Source organism: Streptopelia decaocto, assembly GCF_964273445.1.
Source record: "Streptopelia decaocto genome assembly, chromosome: 1".
Lineage (NCBI taxonomy): Eukaryota > Metazoa > Chordata > Aves > Columbiformes > Columbidae > Streptopelia > Streptopelia decaocto.
Window position 1 is genome coordinate 141638457 of NC_138663.1, and position 25092 is coordinate 141663548.

At 39.8% G+C, this 25092-nt stretch overlaps 1 protein-coding gene across 2 annotated transcripts; it reads left to right on the plus strand.

The window, feature by feature from the left end:
- The first annotated feature begins 747 nt into the window (after positions 1-747).
- Positions 748-23797, plus strand: NXPE3 (neurexophilin and PC-esterase domain family member 3). 2 transcript variants are annotated; one of them, XM_082074291.1, is made up of 8 exons: positions 785-828; positions 2260-2313; positions 3851-3902; positions 4306-4518; positions 11927-12687; positions 14930-15003; positions 18206-18412; positions 19346-23797. In XM_082074291.1, exons 4-8 carry the CDS (start codon positions 4426-4428, stop codon positions 19894-19896), a joined length of 1686 nt encoding a protein of 561 aa, XP_081930417.1. In that variant the 5' UTR covers positions 785-828; positions 2260-2313; positions 3851-3902; positions 4306-4425; the 3' UTR covers positions 19897-23797. The 2 variants fall into 2 exon arrangements, with proteins under 2 accessions (XP_081930416.1, XP_081930417.1); XM_082074290.1 differs by lacking the exon at positions 3851-3902 and having other exon boundaries at positions 748-828.
- Positions 23798-25092: the final 1295 nt, after the last annotated feature.

Consider the following 25092-nt stretch of genomic DNA (forward strand, 5'->3'; position numbering starts at 1 on the left):
TTTAAAGTGGAACGTCTTGTGTTCCAGCTTGATCCCATTACCCCTTGTCCTATCATTGTTTGCCACCGAGAAGAGCCTGGCTCCATCCTCCTGACACTCACCCTTTTTATGACACTCATAATCTTCCTGATGCTCAAGACACAGCTTCTCTAGCTCCCTCCCATATCAGACCCAGCAATGTTTGAACTATGATGGTTCCCGTCAGAGCCTTATCTCTTGCCTGGGGGTGTGTCAGGGCAGGTCCCAGACAGGAGCCTGGTAATGTCACCTGGGTCACCAACATGGGCTTCTGCACCAGCCTCCCTACATCCTATTTTCTTTGGTTCATCTGCTGCGAGTCAAAAATTACAGGGTCTTTTTATTTGTTTGTTTGTTTGTTTTTTAATCTCTCATTATGCAATACCTTTCTCGGCAAAAAAGAATGCCCAGAAATGAGTGCGTGTGCGATTTTACGTTTTTTTTTTTTTCTTTTTCTTCCCCTCAGGATCACTATTTTCAGTGCGGTTGAGCCCAACCACCGCTGCACAACCGCGCCAGGTCCGACCGGGAGGTTCTCCCGCCGGGGCCGGGTCCTTCAGCCGCGGCCTGCGCTCCCTTCCCAGGCCGGCCCCGCGGTGCCGCAGCCCGGGCGCGGCTGCGGCCGCTGCAGGTGGCCGGGGCGATGGTTGAGCGGGCGGGGCGGGGCCGGGAGGCGGCGCGGCCGCCGCGGCCGCCCGTGTCGGGGGCGGGGCGGTAGGCGGGGCGGCGGGGGTCGATGGATATACAACGAGACGCCTGCGGGCCGGGGGCGAGGCTGCCGCCTGGCCCCGGGGGACGGCGGGGGCTCTGGTGAGGGGACGCGGGGCCTGCGGCTGCGGTGCTTGGGGGGGAGGTCGGGGTTCTTAGGGGAAACTCTGTGGGGAGAAGCCGGGGCGGCGCTGGGGAGGGGCGGCAGCGGGGCCGGGGCCGTTGCCGGGAGGCCTGGCGGCTTCGGGTGGGGGGTGCCCGGGTGAGGTGAGGGCTGCCGAGGCGGGCGGGTGTCCTGCCCGGGTCCCCCGGCCCCACGCTGCATGCCTCGCTCGGGTTTTATCTCGGCGGCGGCGGAAGGTGGTTCCTGCCGGGGCAGGGGCTGCGGCCGGCAGCCGATGCCGCTCCCCCGAGGGGTGCGAGGCGCTGTGGGAGGCGGAGGCCGGGTCGGGAGAGCGCTGTAAAAAGTACCTTCAAGGGCAGCAAAATGCAGCTGTGCCATTTATATCGCCGGCAGCGGCACTTCCTGCTTGTTTTTTATTCCCCCATCCCTTGCTTGGGGTGCACATTCCGTGGCTCATGGGGCGTTGTGGGATCCGGCTTGTTTTCCCGGGGCAGAGCTGCTGCTGCAGGGAGCTCCTGCCAGTCATCTGTGCCGACCTCTGAATGTCAGCCTGCTGTGGGGGCTGCTACCTCCCAGAGGGTGGTGGAGCACTGGGACAGGCTCCCGGGGGAGGTGTCACGGCCCCAAGCCTGACAGTGTTCAAGAAGCATTTGGATGACACCTGCAGACACATGGTGTGAATTTTGGGGTTGTCCTATGCAGGGACAGGAGTTGGACTCAATGATCCCTTTCAACTCAGGCCGTTCTATGATCCCCATGATCATAGGGAGCAAGGCTGAATTAGGAAAACCAGTAGCAAATCTGATTTTTCTGTGACTGCAGTCACGGGAACGTCTGGCCTGGAAACCTTATGCCTCAAAGAAATGGTTTTGCCATTGCCAAAGTCAGTGGCTCATCTGCCTTAGTGATTTGTGTGACAGTTCCTTGAAGTAGTTGCACTGATATGTGCTTTTGTAACACAGCTGGCTTAGAGAACTATTGGGATAGAGAGCTGACAAAAATTAATTATTTAAAAAAAGCAATCAAACAAAGCAATCCTGTAACTGAGCATGAGAGAACTTGAAGACTATTTGTAAAAATGTCACTGAGCTTTTGTTTTTAAACCTTGGCAAAATGAGGCATGTAATAATAGTGAGCATAGCTGAGAGGAGTAATACTTAAACAATAAATAGCAGAAAACTCAAAGGTATAGGGCTGAAGTTAAAAAAATTAAAATACTTTAAAAAAGTCCCTGGATTATTGTCAATTTTATGGGTAAGGAATCTTAACTGCCATGTCATTTTGTGTCACTGCAAGCAAACCACTAGTGTATGAGATTTTATTTAAAAATACTTGTGTGTGTGTGTGTATATATATATATATATATACACATATATATACATTATTTCTTTTCCTGTGTTGTTTCCAAGGTTATTTTATTGGCCTTTTGCATGGATGGCTTCAGAGAATGCTCCAAGAACAGGGTAAGAAGCTAAGGCTTTTTGGCATAGTTATGTGCTTCTGTTATATAAAACATGAGCTACATCAGTTACTTGTGAATGATTGATCTAGAAGTGTGTTAAGGCCTTTAGTATAAAGAAAGCTCTAAGCCTGTATATTTGATTTTTTTTTTTTAGAACATGTGATGTTTACAGAAATACTGAAAATTTTGATCAAAAACATTTGAACAAAAATACCTGGAAGTAGCCTCTGTGGCTTCCTTAGGTGTATGAAATTACATTTTTACATTCTATTAATTTTCAGTGTCTTGTGCTTTTCAGTGATTTGAAGAGAATTTTCAGCAACAAAATTGGGAATTACCTTTTTCTCTACTGTATTTGTTTCTGTTCCTCAAATGGTCGTATCTGGCCTTAAATTAGCATTTCAGTGTATTTAGGTATATTCAGTATCAGTTGTTTAAAACCCAAGCTGATAGTTTATACGCTTTTAATACTTTATATTAGTGCAGTATTCCAACAAAGCTGCGTTTTTGTTGCATTTTGTCAGTTTGATACTTTTACTTTAAAGAATGTCTTGCTCTTTCAGTGCTTGTTCATGAGTCAGAAATACAATCTCTGTAATGCTCAGCAAAGCGTTTGAAGTTATAATCCCTATAAACCTTGTAAAGCAATTTCATGTGTGGTCTATTTTGAGACTGTCCTGGTTATACCAGTAATATATTTCAGTTTTCTAGTCTATGTTCATTTAGTGAATGATTTAGTTAGCTAATTTTGATATTTAATATATCATTGTTTGATTTAAATTTGCACAGTATTCTTCATATAGTCTTAATAAAGAGTATAACTCCTGAGTTATACTATTTATAGAAAGTTATACAAAGTTTATCTAATCATTTGATGATGTTGTTTCACTTGGTGGATGGCTGTATGAGTAACACTGCTTTGAGAATATTAGGTTTGAAGAGACTAATGTCTTTTGACTGTCTCTCCTTGCCATCTGTTTGTTTCCAAGTTTAGAGCTTCTTCTTCTGCAAGAATGGTACCTTTTTGCTTGCAAAATGACTGCCTCAAAAAAAGAAGAAAGATACAAGGTCCTACTGAACAAGCACTGAACTGTGAAAACTGTTTATCAATGGTTTTTAAGTCTCTGGGTTTTATAATGGATTAGCTATCAAAGAACCTCAAAGAAACATTATAATTCATGAAAGTTACATTTTATTAAAAACATTACTATTATTATATTTTATTAAAAAAAATCGCAAACAACAAACCCAAAACCACACCTTGCGTTCTTCCCAGAAGTTTACTTTTTTTTACCTTTAGACCTGCATAAGAGTACATGATGTAAAAGGAATGATACAAAAACAAAGAAAGAAACAAACAAAAGCAAATCCAAAACCAAAACACAACAGAGAGGATGTAGTCTAGTGTTACAGAAGATTTCTGAAATTCAATTTGGGTGCACTCAACTCTGTTAGATATCTCCTGTTGTGTTGCAGATATTTTTTCCCCTCTCCATAGCAGAAAACTGGAGAAAGTATCTTTTATCTTGCTTATCCAGACTTGCTTTGGATCTTCGTCTTTAATAACAACTTATTGGAATTGATAATCAGGTAAATAAGGAGTTGTCTAAATCCACAAATTACTATTTAAAGTCTTGGGCTCATCATGGTGATAGTATGATCTAATGGATAAATAGTGTGGTTGGTTGTTTTGGATGCCAGAAAGAAATCCCGTGCTTTTTTGTTTGTTTGTTTGTTTGTTTTTTATATATCAATTACAGGTGAGATTTGCTTTATGATGAGGTTTTGCCTTGACATGCCCAAGAGAATTAAGTAACATAATTGATAGTACTGGTAAAATGAATGCCACAGTAATCTGTCCTGACTTACAGTTCTGTTGTAATAGTTGCTGCCATGCAAAGTTCTGCCATTTAAAAGCTTTCAGTGTTAAACTCGACTTTACTTCTAATAATATTTTGGGGACTTAATAAAAGCTTTATAAATGCATTTGCAGGAATGAAGTGGAAGTCAATTGAATTCTCTTGTGCACTACTGAGACGAAATGAGATTCGTGTTTGTGGCGAATGGAAGTCATGGCAGCGTCTAACATGGGAGGGAAAGACGTGAACGGACAATGTGGCGTGACTCGTTCAGGTTGCAAATCTTCTGCCTGCTTATGGCAGTACTGGCTATTGTGGTACTGGTCCATAATTTTTTTCAGTTAGAGGTAAGTGAAACCTGTTTCTCCTCCAAGAGGGCTTGAGCAACATTATTCCCCTTTGAGTGTAAGGTTAGAATTGTGGCAGCATTTAGCTACAACTTGGAATCACAGAAAATTTGCACAGAAAGGGATGTCTGGAGGTATTTAATCCAACACCCTCCTCAAAGGGCTAACTTCAAAGTTAGCTTAGGTTGCACAGAGTGTTGTTGGGTTGGGTTTTGACAGTCTTTGAGCATGATTGGGTTTCACAACCTTCCTGGGCAGCCTGTTGCAGGGCTGCCTCTCCCTCATAAGGAAGAATGTTTCTCTTGCCTGTGGGTGGAAGTTGCCTCTTTCCTTTTAGTGTGTACTTGTGGCTCCAGTTGCTTTATAACTTCCCTTTAGGTAGTGAAAGACTACAGTTAGATCTCCTCTTGGTCACCTTCAGACTTTAAAAAAAACAAAGAAGTCTGTTTCCCTTAGCATCTCCTTTCAGTCATTTACTCCAGTCCCCTCATCATCGCTGGGGTTCTTAGCTGGTCTCTCCAGTTTGACTCTGATACAGGGTGCCCAAAACCCGGACAGTGTTCTAGATATGGCTTTACCAAGGTCAAGTTGAGGAGAAATATCCCTTTGCTGGGTCAGCTGGTTATGCTTTTGTTAATTCATTGCCACAGAGCTGTGCTGTTGACACATGGTCAGTTTGCTGTCCACTGGTATCCCTGAGTCTTTCCCTGCAGAGCTGTTAGCTGGCCGGTTGATCTTGAGCCTCTGCGAATGGAACTTTTCTTTGCCTTTTCCTTTTTCCTTCTGCTGTGTCAGACATTTTATATAAATACTTCAGTGCAGACCTAATTTCCAACTGTGTTAATCAATAACCACAAACTAAAGTCAAGAGAGAGAAAATCACCAAGGTCCTGTTCCAGGGAGCCTTGGAAGGTGACCCTGCCCCTTGGCTGCCTCCCGGGCCAGACCATCCAGTGTGGCACCTGTTGGGTGAGAATAATAGTGCTTAGCCTAATACCTTGTTAAATTCTAGATATCTTTTATGTATGTTAGCCAATCAGTAATTGCTTTATGCTTTTAAGTTGTGTGTATCCTGCTTGCAGAGTGTTTTTTTTTTGTTTTTGTTTGTTTGGTTGGTTGTTTGGTTGTTTTTTTTTTTTTTTTTTTTTTTTTTTTTTTTTTTTTTTCTCCTGGCTCATGATGCCCAAATGAAATGATTTGAAAGAGGGGCTGTAAAATTCCCTCTTCCTCCCCAAAGCATATAGTTGCATTGAAAGAGGTTCAGACAAGGGCAAGGAAGCTCTTTGAGAGGTCTAAAATCACAAGTGGCAGAGGATCAATAACAAAAGCATGAATGTTTGTTACCTATTCCAGGACTAGGGGAGACATTGAATAAAAACTGCAGATGCCATATTCAAAGGAAGCAGGGCTGGGTTTTTATGGATAGCAGCAAAACTGCCCAAGTAAGGCTGTGTAACTGCTAAAAGCATATATTCAAAAAGTTTGGATTAAATAATAGAGGGAAAAATCCATTAGGGGATACTAAATGTTAAAGATGTCCATCTTGGTGTTTAATAAGTCTCTAAGCCATAAAGTGCTAGAAATTGGATCAAGTTGTCAGGAAGACGTATCACAACATGTCTGGGCTGTATTCTTTTCCCAAACACTCACTCTTGGAAACTACTGGAAATCAAAACACTGTGTTTGATGGATCTTTGGTTTGTGTTAGCATGATTATTTCTGTGTAATGTAGAAGGTAGCTTTTTTATTATTGTCTCTTTCTATGTTCTTTTTGTCCTTGGATGTTGGATGAAGAAGTTTTGATGTTTTGATTCTTAGACTATATATATATATTTTTTGTATTATTATTATTATTTTTTTTTAATTATGTTTCTTAGAGAAAAGGCCTCTGACAGAACTTTGAGAGTGAAATGAAAAATGCAATATGGGTGTTCACTCTGTGCTTTTCCTTGCCACTATTCATTTTAAGTATCTACGTGGCTCTGTTGACCTTTATGTATCCGATATTCTAATCTCAGTTAGGTATTGTCTTGCTGCTAAATCTTTATGCTGTAACATGCAACTCTAACCCCTTTTGTTGCAACTTTTCCGAACGGACCTGCTCTGCTATCTGTCTCTAGTTTAGCTTTCCAGGCGGTCTAGTATAGGTATCTGCACTGATTCTTTTCAGTCAGAGATCAAAGCCACAAAAAGTCTTAGAAAGCTTTCACGGAATATCTGTAACCAAATCTGTTCAGGCTCTGGAAACAGGGTTTATTGTTGGTTACTGTTGAAAACACATTTGTAAATGCTTCAGGTATGTGTTTCATCCCCAAATCATCTAATCTAGCTGGCTAAAGCTACAGAGCTAAGGCAATTATCAGCTAGGCCCCAGCTAGCTTCCCTGCTTTTTGTCTGTAGGATTTTAAACTTTTTCACGTTGGAATCTTCTCTCTTGAATTCTTAAGCTACTAATGATGCTCTCCCAACAGTCCTACTCATGTCAGAATTTTACTTTTCTTACCTTGCGTTTAAAAAAAAAAAAAAAATCAAGCTGTCCACAAAACAATTTGATAGCCTGCTTACTGTTTAATTTACTTTTTTATATGCAGTAACTCCACCCTTGAGGTCCACAGCTGACCACTGTGTTATAGTACCAGAAGAAACGTGGGGGTTTTGGTGTTTTTTGTTTTTGCAAACACAGCCAGACAGATAAAATGTTCAGTAATTTCTCATAAAGTATCAGGTTGTTGCTGAGGAGCAACATCATGCCTCTAGGATACAGGGGAGTTTGTCTATTTGTACCAGTTGCCTTTAGAGTGACAGAACCACTACAGGTTTGATTGTGAGCATTCTTTTATTTAAAAATACTTAGAAAAGAGAGTTGTATGGGGAGAGGGGAAGTTTCTTGGAGGGATGAGGGTTGTGTTGAATCAAACAGCTGAAACGGAACAAAAGAACTATGTAACATTTTTAAAATTTTTGCTGTTAAATTGCAGGTGCCTACAAAAGATGACTGTATCATCTTGATCAGATTATTGCTGGAACATTTGTCTGTCAGGTGATGACTTTTTAGGATGGGCGTTCACATTTAGAGTAATTTAGCACCCACTCAGTGCTGTGAGACAGGAAAGACAGTGAACTAATCTCATGCCTGTCTTAGACAACAAATAGGAATAGAGTACTCAGAGTGTAAAGTTACTGAAAATAAGGTGACTGACCTTTCAGTAATTGGTATGTGTTCAGTTTCAAATATTGTCTGCTGCATAAATTAAGACTCTCTTGGGCAAACTGCAGCTTTTCCCCGGCTCCCCATGCCTGTCACCCAGGAATCTCCTGTGATCTTTCCTGCTCTAATGTTAGTGACATATGCAGGTTTGCAGCAGTTGTTCTGACTATACTTGGCCAAGCTAGGAGTTACAGCTGGTGTAAGATACTGGGCTTTGGGATGGAGTTCCACCTTCTCGGCAGCAATTGAAACACTCCACAAATTTTATCAGCCACCAATATTATCACATTTAACAGAGTACAAGTGTTCACCGCAGATCTAACCAAGCACCCTGTGACCCTTCTAGAATGTTTTTGAGAGCATGATTGCCTGGGTGGGACTTTGTTATATCTAATTTTTGCTTAGTTGGCAGTGAGAATGCTAAAAGCTGAGTAGTTGAGCTGAAACATTCATTACTTCTCCAGAAAATACATCTTCCTTTTTTATTTTTTTTTTCCTTTTTATGACATCTTTCATGCACCAGGAACAGCTTGTGGATTTGTTTGTGCTTAAATAACATTGTAATCCATTCTGTCCTGCTTGTGTTACTTGGCAAACATACATTAAATTACTTCGTGATCACATTTGGGTTCTGGTTAACTTCAGAAAGAAGCAAATAAAAAATCCCCCCCCACCCTGCAACAAACAAACAAACAAACCAACCAACCCAAACTGAAAACAAACAAAAAACCCAAACAAACCATCCTCCCCCAAAATAAAAAGAAAAGCAACAACAAACCAAAAAATCAAACCCAACAAACCAACATTCCACCCCCTACACCTTTGGAATTGCATTTGAAACCAAGACATCCTCAACGGAGTATATATGGAAAAAACAAAGCAAGGGTTATTCAATCTGGAGATTCCATTAGAAACAAAAAGAATCTGTGTCATAAGATAGAGGAAGAGGACTCTTGAGAAATATTGAGAAATGCTCTTTATCCGCCCTACTTAAAGTAAGTTTATTTTGCCTGCTAACTAGAACAGAGAGCCCACAGTACTGCATGGGCTCTGTGTGTCTTAGCACACAGGAGCCAAAGAGATGTGGAAATGCCAGTGAAAGAGAGGACAGGGAATGGAGTGGGGACAGGCTGAACTGTTAAACCTGCCTCAGGGCAAGCAATAGGGTTGGGAGAGCTTGAACACTTGTTTAGAGTTGGGCCTAGGAAACACTTGAGAAAGGAAGATGGTTTGGAAAGCTTTCTTGTTCCAGTCAAGGATCTTTGATTTATTAATTGACTCTGAAGCTTTCCCTGCCTTAACTGGGAAATGGAATCTCTGCAATAATTTCTCATGTGAATAGCATACATGATGTAGTTTACTTTCATAGGTAAGCTTATAATTATGTAGTAATGCACAGTCCTGTTTTGAGAGAGGGCAGTAAAGATGAGCCAGGACACTGCAGAAAGAATGGTCCTTCAGAATGTTGAAGAATCTCTGTTTTTACCTTCATAGAGATTTTTTAAATTCTCCTTGAAGACTGACTGAGGAAATATTTGTGGTATGATATGTTCTGCTTAATGGGTCATAACCTGGAGAGGCTGAAGTGACAGTGCTTGTCCGGGATCTCAGCTTGCATACAAGTGAAGAGCTTTGCCCTGTGCTTTGCTAAGAAGGCTGCCTAGGTGTACTGCTTTAGAGACCTGGAACTGTGCTCTGCTCTGTTTTCTGAATGTGTGAGTTGTTTGGCTTGGTGTTCCCTGTACCATTTCCCACTGGAAGATATAGGTAGACCCTTGGAAAGGCTTCAAAAAGGGCAGCTAGGCCATAAATGACATCTTCTGAATGTCTGAGAGAGACACTGGGTTAAAAACACAGAAGAAATTTATAGAAGGTTAAGAAGGCAGAAGACATTTCTAGAAGGTTAAAAATAGTGACAGGTCTGTTTTTTAAGGTTTTCTTAGATGGTCATCTCTCTTTTTCATTTGAAAGGATTTTTTTCCATGGCCAGCCCCCCAACCTTGGAGTACCAACCACTGAAGAACCAACTGAAATATAGAAAATTTCTCTTGAGAGCTTACACTGAACACAAGAATTCATCAAACATGTGTATTCTCCCTCTCTACCTCTCCTTAGGAAAATGTTTAAATATTTTTGCTGAGATATGGTTACCAGCTTGTTGGATACATCAAAATATATAGCTAACTTTTAAAAATATTTCCCAGCAGTATTTTCTGTGTTATGTATATGCCTGAGCAAGTGAAAAGAAGTTGCAAAGGTATGAAAAAAATAGAAGCTTGGCTTGATTCAAGAATGCATGTATGCAAGAATTGAAGTAGAACTGTGCCTGAGATTCATTCTCAGCTTTGCCTGAAATGTACTGTATTAAGAAAAGTAATGTGCAGTCATATGTTTGCATTTTTGCCTGCTGTGATGGAAAATAAAAATAATTATGAATTACCCCAGATGGCCTTCAGGAAAATTTGTTAAATTCTGGGTGGAAATGTAAAACAGAAGCAAAAGCTTCTATTGAGGTAATAGTATTTTGTGTACACGTGAGTACCTGCCAATTTACATTTTATAGTTAAAATGTAACAATTTATAATTTCAGATTTTATAGTTAACATGGGTATCAAACAGAGAAGATTTTTTTGTATCTATCCTACATCCAAGTGTGTTCATTATCCTCTTACTCTTAAGCTGATCAAAACCAACTTATTATGTAACAGGCTTCAAAAGCCTGTGTGTTTCTATTGCTTGTTACGTTTATCTTTCTTCTAAAAAAGTATGCTGAATCTCTGTATTCTTCAAATGGATTTAATATACTGGCAAATTCAAATAAAATGTAGTGGGGCAAAACCTACGTGGTATGAAAATGTACTCTAGGTGATATTTCAATGGACTAAGAAGTGTTTGTAACAATTAATAAGGGTTTAATATAAGTGCTTGGAATTTTAGTACATTACTGAGCAGTTAATTATGGAGGAAGTAAATGGAAAACACTAGGATACTGGTAAGTATAATGATCTTAAAAACTTCAAATAGTGTAGTTTTAATTTTTTTGTGATCTTTCAAATCTAAACTAACACATTTTCTGATGCCATGTGAATAGCATGTTGTATAACTTTAATCTTTACTTGAAAAATTATTTGTTGTATTTTGCTTGTCTGTGAAATACAGTTATGGACAAGGTCTACTATATATACCTGATAATTAAGTACTCATTAACTACTGCTTTTTTTTGCATAATTGAGATGTAAGTTTGGATTTGCTGATTAGAAACTTCACAGGTAGCTCTGGAGTCAGACTGTGCTATTTTTAAAGTTTCCCTAATGCAACCCTGCAAAATTGTGTGATACCATGAATAAGATGGTATCTGTAGTAATTTGCATAAAAATACCATTTTGGACACTGTTCTCAAGTTACAGCAGAAGACACTCTTAATCAAGCATTATATTTAACTATTTTAGATTTTAAACTCTTGTGTGGATTAGGGAATTCTCTAGTTGTGTTTCATTTGGCTCTAGAAGAAGCTCTACATAGATTTTAAAATCTTAAACAATTTTTTTTTTCCTGTTTAGTCCTAGCCTGTCCTATACTATTTTACTTGCCACCAGTTCATTAATTCATTGCCCCTGAAGCATTCCTTTATTTTCTTCCATTTCTTTCAATCTGTACATTATAGGGAAACTAACATTTCAGATAATTAGTTAAGAAGCAATGTGAGTGGGACCAGATAAATGATTGCAGCTGCTAATGCAAGTGTAGGGACTGCATCAGATTTATCTGCAGCGTAATGTCTCAGTTAAGCCCTGTTTTCTTGCAGTATGTTGGACAGCTATTAGACCTCATTATGCTCAAAGACTAAGATGTTACTATGGTAAGAAAATGAAATATGAGTTACAATTTACTATTTAATCATATGACATTTTGTGATTTTTTTTTCCACAGTGCTCATATATACACTGGTAGCCAAAATACTGCCAGAGAAAATATTTGTCTTTGCCAGAGCAGGGTAACTGCATGTTGCCCACCTGTTTCGTTAGAAAGCCAATGGTCAAAGCTATAGATTTTTCTCTTCTAGTAAAGGTGCTCTGTTTGGTCAGCTTCAAAGTCAAGTAAAGTTAAGCCCAGTTCTTGGGATAATTTCCTGACAAAGCATCTGTTATTCATAGTGTTTCATTTAATAGCACAATTTCAGGTAATTTTTTTTCTCCCCAGCACCTGGATGATGATGCGGTTTCGGGATCAAATTGGATAACAGAAAACAATGTCCAGCGTTCTCTCTCACAGACAACCAAAACTACCAGGAAGCCTTACTGTGGGTATAAGCAGCAGGTTTTGTCCAAAAGAGAACAAGCAGAACAGGAGTCATTGCTTGCTGCAATACAGTGGCCAAAACCCCCTGATGGCAAAACTGCCTTTATGCAGAGCACTGATCCTGCACATAGTGACTTTGTGATTGTGAAACCCAGAGGGTTCTTCAAGGTGGGTGATCAGCTGGAGGTGCTTGTTCGTATGAAGGATTTCCAAGGAAAACCCAAGAAGTATGGTGGAGACTATCTACAGGCACGAATTCACTCGCCTCTGCTGAAAGCGGGAGCAACAGGAAAAATTGTAGATTGCCATGACGGCCTTTACAAAGTCTTCTTTACCTTGCTTTGGCCAGGAGAGGTCAAAGTTTCTGTGTCACTTGTCCATCCGAGTGAAGCGATCCAAGTCCTCCTGCGTTTACGAGAAGAAAGGCCAGACAGGGTCTATTTCAAAAGCTCGTTCAAGTCTGGGAGATATTCGGAGACCACCGAGTGCAATGTTTGTTTGCCTGGAGACCTACCTGTCTGTAACTTCACAGATCTCTACACGGGTGAGCCATGGTTCTGTTACAAGCCCCGAAAACTGTCCTGTGCCAGCCGAATCAGCCATGCTAAGGGTGGGTATCAAAAAGGTCTTCTGACACAAGGAGAAAGCCTCTTTTTCCAAAGGTATGTATGTTGTTGAATTTATATACACACCAAGCCCAGGGATATTTTTTTTTTTTTAGGACAAACTTTAGGTTATTGTTGAAATGTGACAGGTTGCCTTAGAAGTACTGTGTATCTGCAGGAACAGGTGTGTGATGTGAGGTGCTGAATATTCTCTTCCCCTCCATTCAGCCATGCAAGAACACAGTAATCTTAAGCTAAAGAAACTTGCAGTGTATTTCTCTGTCTATGTTTTGAATTCAGCCCTGGTGCACCTGCTAAACTTCACAAGAACATGCTGTCTAAATCTGGTGGTGGTTTGGGGGACTGTTTCCTTATTTTTTGTTTCCACACACGTGCAAAATCAGTAACAATGCTGTGAGATGTATTTTTGGCCAAGTCTGAGCTACCTAAAAAAGGTCCAGGCTCTGGGCTTATTTTTACACAAGATAGCAGTTGCTTTTATCCTCAACCAAGGCCATCTTATGTGTAATGCAATGTGTTCTTTATTGCTTGGTATAACTTTCAGATCTTTGGAATAGTTTTAAGTCAGTCATGAAGAAAACACCTGGTAGAACAAACTACTGAGAAGTACCTGTGTGGAAAGGATCTGTGCATAAAGGGTCAAATTAAATTAGTTTCAGAGTCATCTTTTTCTTCTGCATTCAGCATTTAAAACAAACCCCACCATCTCTTAGAGCATGGGTAGACATGATAGAACTGCTCCTGTATATACCTTCAGCTGAAATTAGACCAAGTCAGCTACTGTGTAGTGTCACAGTTGTAGATGTAAGCTACTACCTTGCTCTCCAAAACAGGTGTTGAAGTGTTTCAGCAGTACATCCACCTGAGGCTTAGATTGGGAAAGATTTTAGAGTAGCTCCAAATAGTTTTATTAAAAACATGTGTATGCATGTTTGTAACGGAACACCAGAAACAAAAAAATAAATTTTCAGGGTAATTGTTTTCTTTACTTTTCCTTATCAAGTTTGTAAGTGGGTCTTTTGACTTCCTGCGCCTCAGGCAGTTCACCTGTAAGATATGGCTGATATTGACTGGTGATGTTTCCAAATGGAAATGGGAAATTTCTTTTGTTTGTTTTTTGTTTGTTCTGTTCAGTTCTGAGATCCTTGACTGAAATGGCTTCTAGAAATTCAAAAGAATTTGTTTATTAGAGAAAAACATTAGACAGGGATTCTCTTTAAAACAGCAATGAAAGACAGAATGAGAGCTTAGTATTAGATCTCCACATGCATCACAGCTGTACAATAGTGACATGTGTCCAGCACAAGCTGATCAGAATTCACTGATGTCCACAAATACTTAAGAGGTCTCTTGGTGTTCAGAGGGGATGAGCTTTGTTTCTACATTGAGCAAATTGCTGTCCTACTGAAAGACCTTATTGATGAAGATCTCTGAAGTTGGTTGGACACTGGCTGGTACCACCGTCTTGTCTAGAGGCAGAACACACCACTGCTAGCCTAGGCCAGAGCTAGAACTGCAGGGGATGGTGGTGGTGCTGGACTGCCCCATGCTTTGCTATGTAATGACATACGGCTAGACATGGTTTATGAGACTAGACATTCAAGCTAGACATGAGGAAGAAATTTTTTATGATTAGGGTAGTGAAACACTGGCCCAGGTTGCCCAGAGAGGTGGTAGACGCCCCATCCCTGGAGGCATTCAAGACCAGGCTGGACGGGGCTCTGAGCAACCTGATCTAGTTGAAGATGTACCTGCTCATTTCAGGGAGGTTAGACTAGATGACCTTTGAAGGTCCCTTCCAACCCAAACTATTCTATGATTCCATGTGGGATTATGGCAGTGGTAACAGCCTCCACAGAGGCATTTACTGTGGTAAACACCAATGGAGAGCTGGGACCTGCTGCTGCAACTCACCCTTTCAAGTGGTTTATGTCCTGGCAGTGGTGCATGTACCACAAATGGGGAACTCCCCATCTTTGTGGTAAATCCCCCAAAGCTGCTTGCAGATCTCTGGTAGCTTTATCTGGATTTGTGCCAGTAAATGCGTGAAGGACATTTGTGTCCTAGTGCTATGAAACTTTGAATTCTGACTCAGGACAGTGATAGTGGTCTCAGGGAAATTAAAACAGAATGAATTCAGCTATAGGGAGTAAATGTGAAGTAAAAAATTCTTATTGTGAGTCCTATGTACTTATTTGAAGTGGGTTAAGAAAAAATGAGGTTAATATTGCTTTCAAATTTTACAGCCATACTGTATTATTATTAATTTTTGTTCAAGTGATGTGAACATCAAAAGGCCAATACTCTCCAGTGGACCTGATTCAGTGATGGTAAAGCCCAAGGCATTTACAGGTAAAGTGAACTTTATAAGATTTGTGTTTGTAATTCATAATTAAATTTATTAAAAAAATAAATACAAACCAACAGGCATGAAGTAATAATTGATTTGTTTGTTTACATAGCATGGAATGTAAATTAACTTTTAAATTTGTATTGAGAAGATGAAGGCTTTTGTGTGTTACACTAAGTTCAGTATTAATAACAAAATTGTCTAAAATTCCATATATAAATAGTATTTTTAGCAAAAAAGTATTTTTTAAAAGTTTGTTCTCTTGCCAAAAGTGCCTTTTTTGTAGCATTTACTTAGAGATGTAAAATGTCTTGCAGTAACTGCTCATGAAACTCTCAAGTTAATATAGCAAAACCAGCTGTGTGGTGTTTCTTAATTTCTTAAGAATTTTGTCTAACAGAATTTGACAATTTGCATTTAAGTATTACTATGATTTTTGTTACCACAGGATGTAAGAACCTGCAGTTGTGGATGAGAACCTAATTGTTCTGTACCCTGTCTAAAAACAGAACTAAAAGACACTGCATACTAAGTTAAATTTAGAGGCTTTTTCTCTTTCATATCCATGTGCATGCTTTTTGTGCCTCTAAAAAGCCTGCATAAAATGCGATACATTACACACTACTTCTTAATTGAAAAGTTTTCAGATGTTTTTTCCATAAGGTTGTAGGAGACTTTAAAGGTGGAGTTCCTGACCTGAGCAATAAAGTCATAATAGAAAACAACCTACAGCATTTCTTGCTTTTAGTTTTGCTATTCACTAAAAAAACAGAGTGCTACTATTAGGCCAGTAGCCATTTCCCTGCTTTCTTTCTCCTGATCCTTTAGATGACATATTTTTTGTTGCTTTTTTTAATCTTGGATATTTCCTTGCGGAAACTGCTGCCAATTTGAAATTCGATTGTGTTGCCCTTCTTTCAGGAGTTACAGATGATCAAAGCCTGCCTGCATTTCCTGGGGATTAATGCTGGGTTAGAAAGGGTTGACAGGAGTAGTACAGTATTCCTCATGGTAATTCCTTCTAGGAAGAACAGTCTCTGAATAAATAAACGTAATAAATTAGTATGATTGTGAATGTATGGATTTTTCTGAAATACAAGCTTTTATTCTATTCTTGGTTTGTAACTAGTCAGATTGGAGCTTTTACTCTCTTCTATAAAATCTCAAAGTAATGGCTTTCTGAATTCCGGAGCAAAACTGGTATGATACTGTACACAGATTTGAAATGCTCATGTTAGGTTTAATGTGAGGCACCAGAAAGTTATTCTAGTACCATTTATTTACATATGTCTGTAGCCTAAGAATCAATTTAAAAGGTAAAAAATTGAATTATTTTGACATCAAAACTTAAGAAACAAATTAACTGAAGTTATGAATTCACATTATGAATTAGCCTTTAATTACATGACCACATGAAGGGATTTTTTTTTCATTTGCTTTGTAGGATTCCTGTTTCGTACATATTAGATGAGTCAACATTACTAGTGTGGTTGTTTGTTTTGTTTGTTTGTTTTCTTCCTTCATTGTCCTTGTTGCCTGATGTAAACAATCGTCCAAATATAAAATTTTCTGATGGCTTTTTCTATGGTACTTGTAATTATAGGCTTTATGTTCCACAAACATAATAGTAGTTTGCTTTTTACAGTGTTCCTATGAGGTCTAAGGAGGTTGACATCTACTAATGCAAGACAAAAAGACAAAAACGCCTATTAGGAATGGGTGTTATGGCCTGATTTTTTTGAATGTTTAGATTTTGGCTAAACTGGTGTTATAATGAAGCATGTACCAGAGAATGCTTCTGGGCCCTGGAATTCCACTGCCTGTACTTTTACATAGTTAGAATGGTCCCTGGCATGGTTTTTGGCTGTGGCAATGCGTGCTTTCCCAAACAGCTGCAAGTTAGGACAGGGCAGTGATTGTTCTTAGCAGGTAGTCTCCGTGCCAAGGTGGGTAAAAGTGTTTAAACAGCTCAATGTGGCAGCTTCACACAGCTGGTGTTTGTGCCAGGGAACAGTTCTGTGCTTCTTCGGTTTAGATGTCTGAGTACACAGGTGGTAAAGGAGGAACCTGCAACAATCTAATGGAAGTTCAATGCACTAGTATTATGCTGGATACTTAGAGAAATATAGCAATGTTTGACTGACATAACCATGAGATTGCAGCCTCTCTTCCCATAATCTCTGGCTCTTGCTGCAATGTATTGCTCAACTTCTGCAGTTAAATGACTGTTCGACAGAACAGAGCTTCTCTGGTATACTCTAGTTACTCCTCAGAGGGCAACCTGTCCCAGGCAGTGAAAATGGAAGGGGCTGGATGACAGAGAGAAAGTATGAAATCTGTGCAATTGGAGGCTGTCATAATTCATACATTTGAAGGACACGGATAAAATTCTTGGTTGCAGTTTTAATTCTAGTTTTTCCTGGTTTTGGAGTCCTTATGATTCAAATTTCACTCTTCTAGCATGTTTGGTTGGAGCAGGAGTGTCAGTGTGCATGTTCTTCCATGGATGGATTTATGTGTGTGTGTTGTGTGGGGTTTTGTTGTTGGTGGTGGTTTTTTGTTTGTTTTTGTTTTGTTGTTTGTTTTTTGTTTGTTTTTTTTTTTTTTTTTAAGCAAATATGAGTAGGATCAGATTGTCAGCTTGGGGCTGGTGTCCTGTGCTGCAGGGACAGAGGCTGCTCCTGAAGAGCTACAGTGGTTTTGCTGCCGGCAGGCTGGGCACTGGAGGAGAGCCATGCGCTTTGGCTCAGAGTGTTGCAGGGGTTGGCAGCTGAGGGATGGTGAGGCCTCGGGGTTCTGGGATCCGACGCAGGCTGGAAGACGAAGGTGCTCTGCTGATCTTTCTGCCTGAGCTCCTCTGTACCTTTTGCAAGGATCCGTGATTGAGCACTTCTAAATGTCAAAGATGTCAGATACTTACTAATTTTTACTTTCTCATCAGAGATACCATTTAATTTAAATCAAATTAAACTATAATTGGTCAACCAACTCTGTCAGCAGTTGCAGGTTTTGCTGCAGAAATAGGGGATGAAATACTTGGGCTCACAGAAGCATGATGCAGTGAACTTTTTGAGTATACGCAGTATATCATACTCTTCTGCTTTAAACTAGGGAAGACATTCATACATCACTGGCTATATGTCCATGAAGGTTATGGAGGCTAGTTTTGTTGTATGTTAATTTCAAAGAATTTTTCTCTTCCAGATTCAAGCAGTATGGACAGAGCTGAAGATCCCACAGTTTCCCCTTCTGGTTATTATTATGAAGACCAGTGGAGGTCCAGAACACAGTGGATCCATCATTTTAACAAGTCAGATGATATAACCAAGTGCTTACAAGGAAAAGTAATCCACTTGTTTGGAGACTCTACAATAAGACAGTGGTTTGAATATCTGACAGAATTTGTTCCAGGTTATTTTTTTTAAAATTGGTTTTGTCCTTCAAGACCTTTGCAAAGGTTTATATTTCACATCGCAGGCACAGAGCTGATCTCACTGAATGACAGTGACAAAACAAAGGAAAAGATAAAACATCAGCAGAAGTCCTGGCAGAAAGGCAGTTAGTCAAATGTTTGAGCAGACATTGGAAACATGTAAGCCTTGGAAACGGGGCCACAAGGTATCTGCAAAGTTGTCCTTGTAAAATGTTTCATTAATGAGGACTGCTGCTGTGGCTCTGAGTTAACGTGGCCACCTGCGGGGCACAGCAGAAGTCACTTAGGGTGCTTGCATAAAGCCTTGAAGCATCCTAGTCACACAAGTGACTTTGGAATGAAGTAGCAAATAACTTCCCTTACTGTTGATCTGGTTTGGGCCCTTTCTTGTATTTCCCTTATTTTAACTTAAATAACAAAATAACAGAATTTCAGTAGCCAAATAGATATTCCTCCCTTACCCTTAAAGCAGTTAAACTGTATCAGAACAAAGATTTTAAGACTCATTAATGCCTACAAGTTGAAGTCATATTTAAATTTAATGGACTCTTAGAGTTGCCAGAAGGGTTCCCATGAATGCTGAATTCATAGGGCAACAATGACTGAAGAAGTCTATTTGGAAAATTTCTTGTTTGTGAGAGAGAGAAGAAAATAGTTTGGGAAACCTGAAAAAGGCATTCACAGCCTTGTGAAGCTGAAGTGTGCTGTCTTAAAAATTCCAACACCCATAAATCCCACTGAAATATGCAGCTAGCTCATGCGTGGTGCTCATCTTCTGTTTCATTTTAGAGTTCTTAGTGTTAAGTTCAGATTTCCTAACCTGTTGCTACTTTTGCACTGTGGTTGTAGCATCTTGTTGATAGTTTTGGTCCCATGCTGTCTTTCACTAATGCTTGCTCTTGGGTTTTCAGATCTAGTGGAATTTAACCTGGGGAGTCCTAAGAACGTGGGCCCTTTTATGTCTGTGGACCTGAAGCACAATATCCTACTGAAGTTCCGCTGTCACGGGCCACCCATTCGCTTTTCAACAGTCTTCAGCAGCGAACTGCGCTACATTGCCAACGAACTGAACGGCATCGTGGGTGGGCGAAACACGGTGATCGCCATAACTATATGGTCCCACTTCAGCACTTTCCCTGTGGAAGTGTACATCCAGCGGCTGAGGAACATTCGGAGATCAGTTATTCAACTGCTGGATCGCAGCCCCAAGACTTTAATCGTCATCAGAACCGCTAATGTTCAGGAGCTTGGGCCAGAAGTGAGCCTCTTTAACAGTGACTGGTATTCCTTTCAGCTCGACTCTATCATGAGGAAAATGTTCTCAGGAATTGCTGTGCACTTTGTGGATGCTTGGGAGATGTCTCTGGCTCATTACTTGCCACATAACTTGCACCCAAAAGAAGTAATTGTTAAGAATCAAATAGATGTATTTTTATCTTATGTGTGCCCTCTGCAAACTTAGCACAAGTGGTTATCCCTATGTTATCTTTCTCTATAGCTGCAGTTAAGTTGCTCTTTGTCAGAGCTATCAGATTATGCTGGGTGGTGTGGAAGAACTCTGGTTATTGTACTTGCATACAGTATAAGTGGGGTGGCCTTAACTCTGGGTAGCTGTGAAGTGTGGTAAAGAGGAGCTGACAGTTCAGCCCATATCTTCCTACGGGGTTGATTCCTTTCAACCTTATCATTCATATCTGAGATTATTAGAGAGCACCTTAAATTAAATTGACAGAATTCGGTAAGAAATTATGTGGGTTATTAGCTTTACTATTTGTCTGCACTGTGTGTGTGTAATTTAATCCATACAGCACCAATTCTGCTGCTCAGAACTGTGTATGAAACCTGGGAAAGATTTTTGGGAGCAGTCTTTCTTTCAGCATTCCAGAGTTTGAGGGAGATCCCCTCCAGCTGTATGTCAGAGAAGCAGAGTGTCTGTTCTTATTTCAAAGTCCTAATTAGAAATATGAAGGGGGTGTACCAAAATCACTAATATCAAGCAAGGAAGCACAATCAAAATATCTATAGCATTAAGTCATCAAGAATTTGCTGAAATTTATTAGAGTACACTAGGTAGGCATCCTTGGTGTTTACAGATAGCTGCTAAATAATGCAAATAGACAGTATTTTAGTTTGGTTTCCTGTACTACTGAATCTCTTTGAGCTTTGATACATTGTCTACTTCTTGTTTTATCTGTCATGCAGAGATGTGTATATTATGACCTCAGTGAAGACACTGTCTCAGGCAGCTTCTGCAAGTTTAAGTTGCAGGCTTGCCTACTTTAAGCTTGAAATAACTAATGAAAGGGTTTCCATTAGATAAAGCTATTCCGTTATGCTCCTGCAAAGCTGAGCTTCTGAGAACTACTCTTGTACGTCATTCATACGTTGCATCTGTACAGAGAAGCCAAGTGACCTGGATGTGCCTGATGATGTTTGGCAATGGGTAACAGTGACTGGCACGTACCAGTCTCAGGGACTTGCGATGATGCCACTTCTGTGTTTGGTAGTTTTATCACTTATTCCTGAGCTTTGCTGCTGCCAATATAAAAATGTCAAAAAATTCACACCCAAAAGCCAAAGGCACACAGGGTTACTCTTCGTGCAGGTACTTGGTACGTGTTGTGGTTTTGCTTGTGTGAAAGCTGGTGGCTCTTGGGCCTCTTGGTGTGGTGTTTTCTGCTGCTAATTTGATGGAGCCTGTCTATATTTTAAGTAGTGGCACTCTGAAAACAAAGTTTTGATTAAATTCAGCCCCCAAATTAAACAGGAGAGAAGCATTCTGTGTTGTCTTAAATAAGTAAGTCTCACTCAGGCCAACAGTGTAGTCTTTACCAGTGGCTTTACTGAGAAATGTGTCAAAACAGGAGTGGAGTGCTTCTGAAGCAGCTCGTCATGCTTAAGGAGAACATGGAAATTGAGACTTTGAGTAAACCGAGAAGATTAAAAATTAGTAAGGCAAACTGGTAGGGTGCACAGCATGGAATAATGGAAATGTCTTAATATTAGAGATGTTTTACTCTTTGCCAGGTTTGCTGCTATGTTAGGAAGATTGTGCTCTTATTGCTGGAGCCCCAAGAGGGCTAATGGTACCAGCTACGGAAACAGTAGTTTTTGTTTTGTTCATTTTAAAAGACAACTGTGAAGTGTTTTAAAAACAAATGCTAATGCTTTTAGCACGTAAAAGTTGGCAGTAGCATCCATCTATAAACTTACCGACTTTAAAGTGTTTAAAAATGACTGGGGGAGTCGTGTACACTGAAATAGCATTTATTCTTAGCTTTTCAAATCAGAATTAACGAAGTCCGATTTGCCAGTTCCTACTGACAACAGCCTCACATAGTATCTGCCCATACATTAGCTTTAGGTTACTATTTCTTACTTTAATATGTGAATGGCAATTTATCCTCTGCTAAAAAGAGACCACACCAATTCAGGTGTGGGAAGGTAAACCACCGCAATGCAAAATGACCTTTCATCTTTTCCAAGTGTGTTTTTTAAAATAGGTAGAATGTAAGGCTTTCATCCTGAATAACAAATCTATCCAAATAATGTTAATGAAAATAAGACTTCAAACTTTTACCTTGAAGGAAACTACTTAATTGGTGGACTAACAATTTGGTTTTCCTCATAAAGCCATATCATGTGTGAAAGTGTTGTGGCAGCACGTTTCTTCTCTGAATGTTGTTGCTCTCACCAAGGCTCTTCAACAGCAATTTTAAGTCACTGTTAGCTGTCAAGAAAAGATAAAGAAGAATATATTTTTTGAATGTTTTGACAATTGAAGGAAAGATAACAGGATTGCTACTAGCAAAGATGCCTAATCACCTTCTGGTAGAACCTCTCCCTTATAAATTAGTTCAGTTAATTTTTTAATAACAGATGAATTAACTTTTAGGTAATGAGGGAAATTGCCAGTTTATTTGGAATGAGGATCAGTATTTTATTTCTTTGCACTCTGGTAGAGACAGGGAGGAGAAAAGGGGAAACTGAGGGTTTACACATGTTTTAAGATGAGGACTGACGACAACTATGCTTATATATGTCATTCAGTTGAACTATGAATGATTTTTCATTTCTATTCTCATCTTGTTACTAGTTGTGTATGTGCTGTATATGGAAACATAGAAGCAATAAAATATTTTTAAATCAGTTTCTCTAAACCTTTCAGCTTCTAAATGGATTTTAATGGGGACTTAGGTTAGGAAGTTGGTTATTTTTCAAGTTACTTAATGTAAAACAGGATTGGAAAGGAATTTCTCAGTTGTCAGTTAAGTGTCTTCCTTTACATGTAAAAATTTGTTTCAAAAGATTTTTCAAAGCCCTGTATTCATTTTTTTTCTATTATTTTCACTTGAAGGGAAGAAATTGTATTATTTTTGATATTTTCAATCTTGTCCTGAGCCTGTTGATTATTAACTTTTAAATACAGAGATTTTTTTTCCCCTTTTTAATTTATGCAAAATCCAGCTCACTGAAATCTCAGTGAAAAAGACTGTATTTTTATGGTATTTGTTAGAAGATTTCTGAGCAATTTATTTATAAGACAAGTAAACTCCATTTTATAGATTAGACGTGCATGGTGATATTCTGCACCTGGTTATTTTGAGAATCCTGTTTCATATATTTATTATGTTAGACTTATTTCTTCATTCTAGAAATCTAATAAAAACATTAGTTGAATTGTCAATGAAACTAGAGGACAAAAAGCAGAACTTTCCCTTTGTTTTCAAGTCTTCGGTTGCTTCTTATTTCATCTGCTATGCAGTGCTATGGCAGCTCTGCTTTACGAAATTCAAATTATCATTTTTCATTGTTTTACTTGTTACAGGTAAGTGTTTAAAAATGGGAGTTTTTCTTGATAGAAAGGTCAGTATGACTTTTTATGTACTACAGATGACAATTCCATGTGTATGTGGAAAAAAAAAGGAAGATTTGAAGCTGTCTCCTGGGAATGGTGACGGTATTGGGGCTTTGCTTAGTTTTTATTGCAGCAGTGTGGCTTAAAACATTGTTCCACTCATGACAGCTTAAGTAACAGCAAAAAACTTCAATCACAAATGCAAATTTAATGCATAAAGCATTTACTTGTTAAGCCCAGATCACTTCATGCTTAATTTCTACTAGTATATATTCAGAGTGTTTGGAAGACTCTTGTTTCCTGTTGGTAGCAGCAAAGGGCTCTATATCTGTGTGTTAGAAAAATAACTTCTTTTCAAAGGTGTTTTTTCTGTTATATATATATTATTGAAATGATTACAAAACAAGGAAGGCTCTAATGTGTTTTACTTCCTGCTGTGATCAGCAAGACCATTTGAATGACCAAAAAGCTCAAAGAATAAAAAGTTCCTGATAAAGAGGGTAAATTTACTTAAGCTGTTTAATCTGATTTAGCCTGAGTTTATCTTTTTTTGCTGTAACCCCACATACTTAGTTTTTATAGTTGCATAGTAGTTCCCTTAGTTTTACCTATTACATTGTTGTGTTTTGTGTTGATTAGAAGTTTCACACTATGGCTTATAGATAAAAATAATTTCAAAAAGTTATTTTTAAGTGTCTCCCGCCCCCCGATAATGTGTAGTTGGAGGGGAGTGATCTGTGCAACCAGCACAAGCCCAGCACTAGCCCCAGAGCTGCAGCACACTGATGTTCCCTGTTGTCAGTGTATCAGGCCTGGCACATAATAAAAGCTTGTACGTAATCTGGGCTTCCTCCTGTCAGGGCTTTTGCAACTCATCTGGCCAACAGGATATCCTTAAACCACTTCTTTTTTAAAAAGCAGCGTGAAGAGCAGAGGAGATGCCATGTGGTCATTGCTTCTCTAGCTTGGGAGCAGTTTTTACTGTAAGTAATGGAAGAAAAATTGAGGAGAGGTCTGTTCTGCAAGTCAGTCAGTGCGTCCAAGGGCCATAGGGCATTCCGTGTGGCACCAGGCTGTGTGCCCGCTGCTGTGCCAGCACAAGAGCTGAGTTTGTGGGGTCATGGGGAGAGAAGGAGAGTGGCTGCACAACGCAGGGTGCGGGGAGCCTTTGGGGTAGCTGGAGGGCCAGGGTGGAGGAGTTGGGGTGTGGTGACAGGGTTGTCTTGGAGTTACCTTGCAGCCAAGATTCACAGCTGAGGAAGAAGGAAGCAGCCTGCATTGCCCTGTGTACTGGTTTCCTGTATGTATGGCCAAAAATAGCCCATTTGACTCAGAAAAATCCCTGAGCTATGTATTTCTGGAAACTGGAAGAGAGTACACTGACGCAGGATTGTGAAGTGTTTGCTCTGGTTTTCTGTTCCCCTTTTCATTTGATGGTGGCTGCTGAAGCAGGAATGGTAGGGGACAACAGCCATGTGGTGTCATCTAGGGTGCTGCTCTTATGTTCTTCTAAAACAAAGAGCTGAGTTCAAGCCCCAGCCTGCTCTTGGCAATGCCACCTGCCAGACATTAGATAACAGAGCAAAATACCTTTTTCCCAGCATTTTTTTTCTGGAAACTGAAAGTGAAGTGTACTGCCTTTGTGTCCCACCTGTTCCAGCCTCCACTTTGCAGCCCCTCTCCTTCTTTGTTGGCTAAGTGTGAGCTGCATTTCAGTGTGGTGTGAGGTCAGGCCTCTGGCATGCTTAGAGGGGAAATGGAAGTGACGAGTAGGAAGGAGAAGGGAAGCAAAAAGGGTGG

Bases quoted from the DNA above. Each gene is read 5' to 3' on its own strand.
- NXPE3 (XM_082074290.1), top strand. From the start codon at position 4,426: ATGTGGCGTGACTCGTTCAGGTTGCAAATCTTCTGCCTGCTTATGGCA. The intron at 15,004-18,205 runs GTAAAGTGAACT...TTTCTCTTCCAG, and splicing joins AAAGCCCAAGGCATTTACAG to ATTCAAGCAGTATGGACAGA. The intron at 18,413-19,345 runs GTTATTTTTTTT...TTGGGTTTTCAG, and splicing joins TCTGACAGAATTTGTTCCAG to ATCTAGTGGAATTTAACCTG.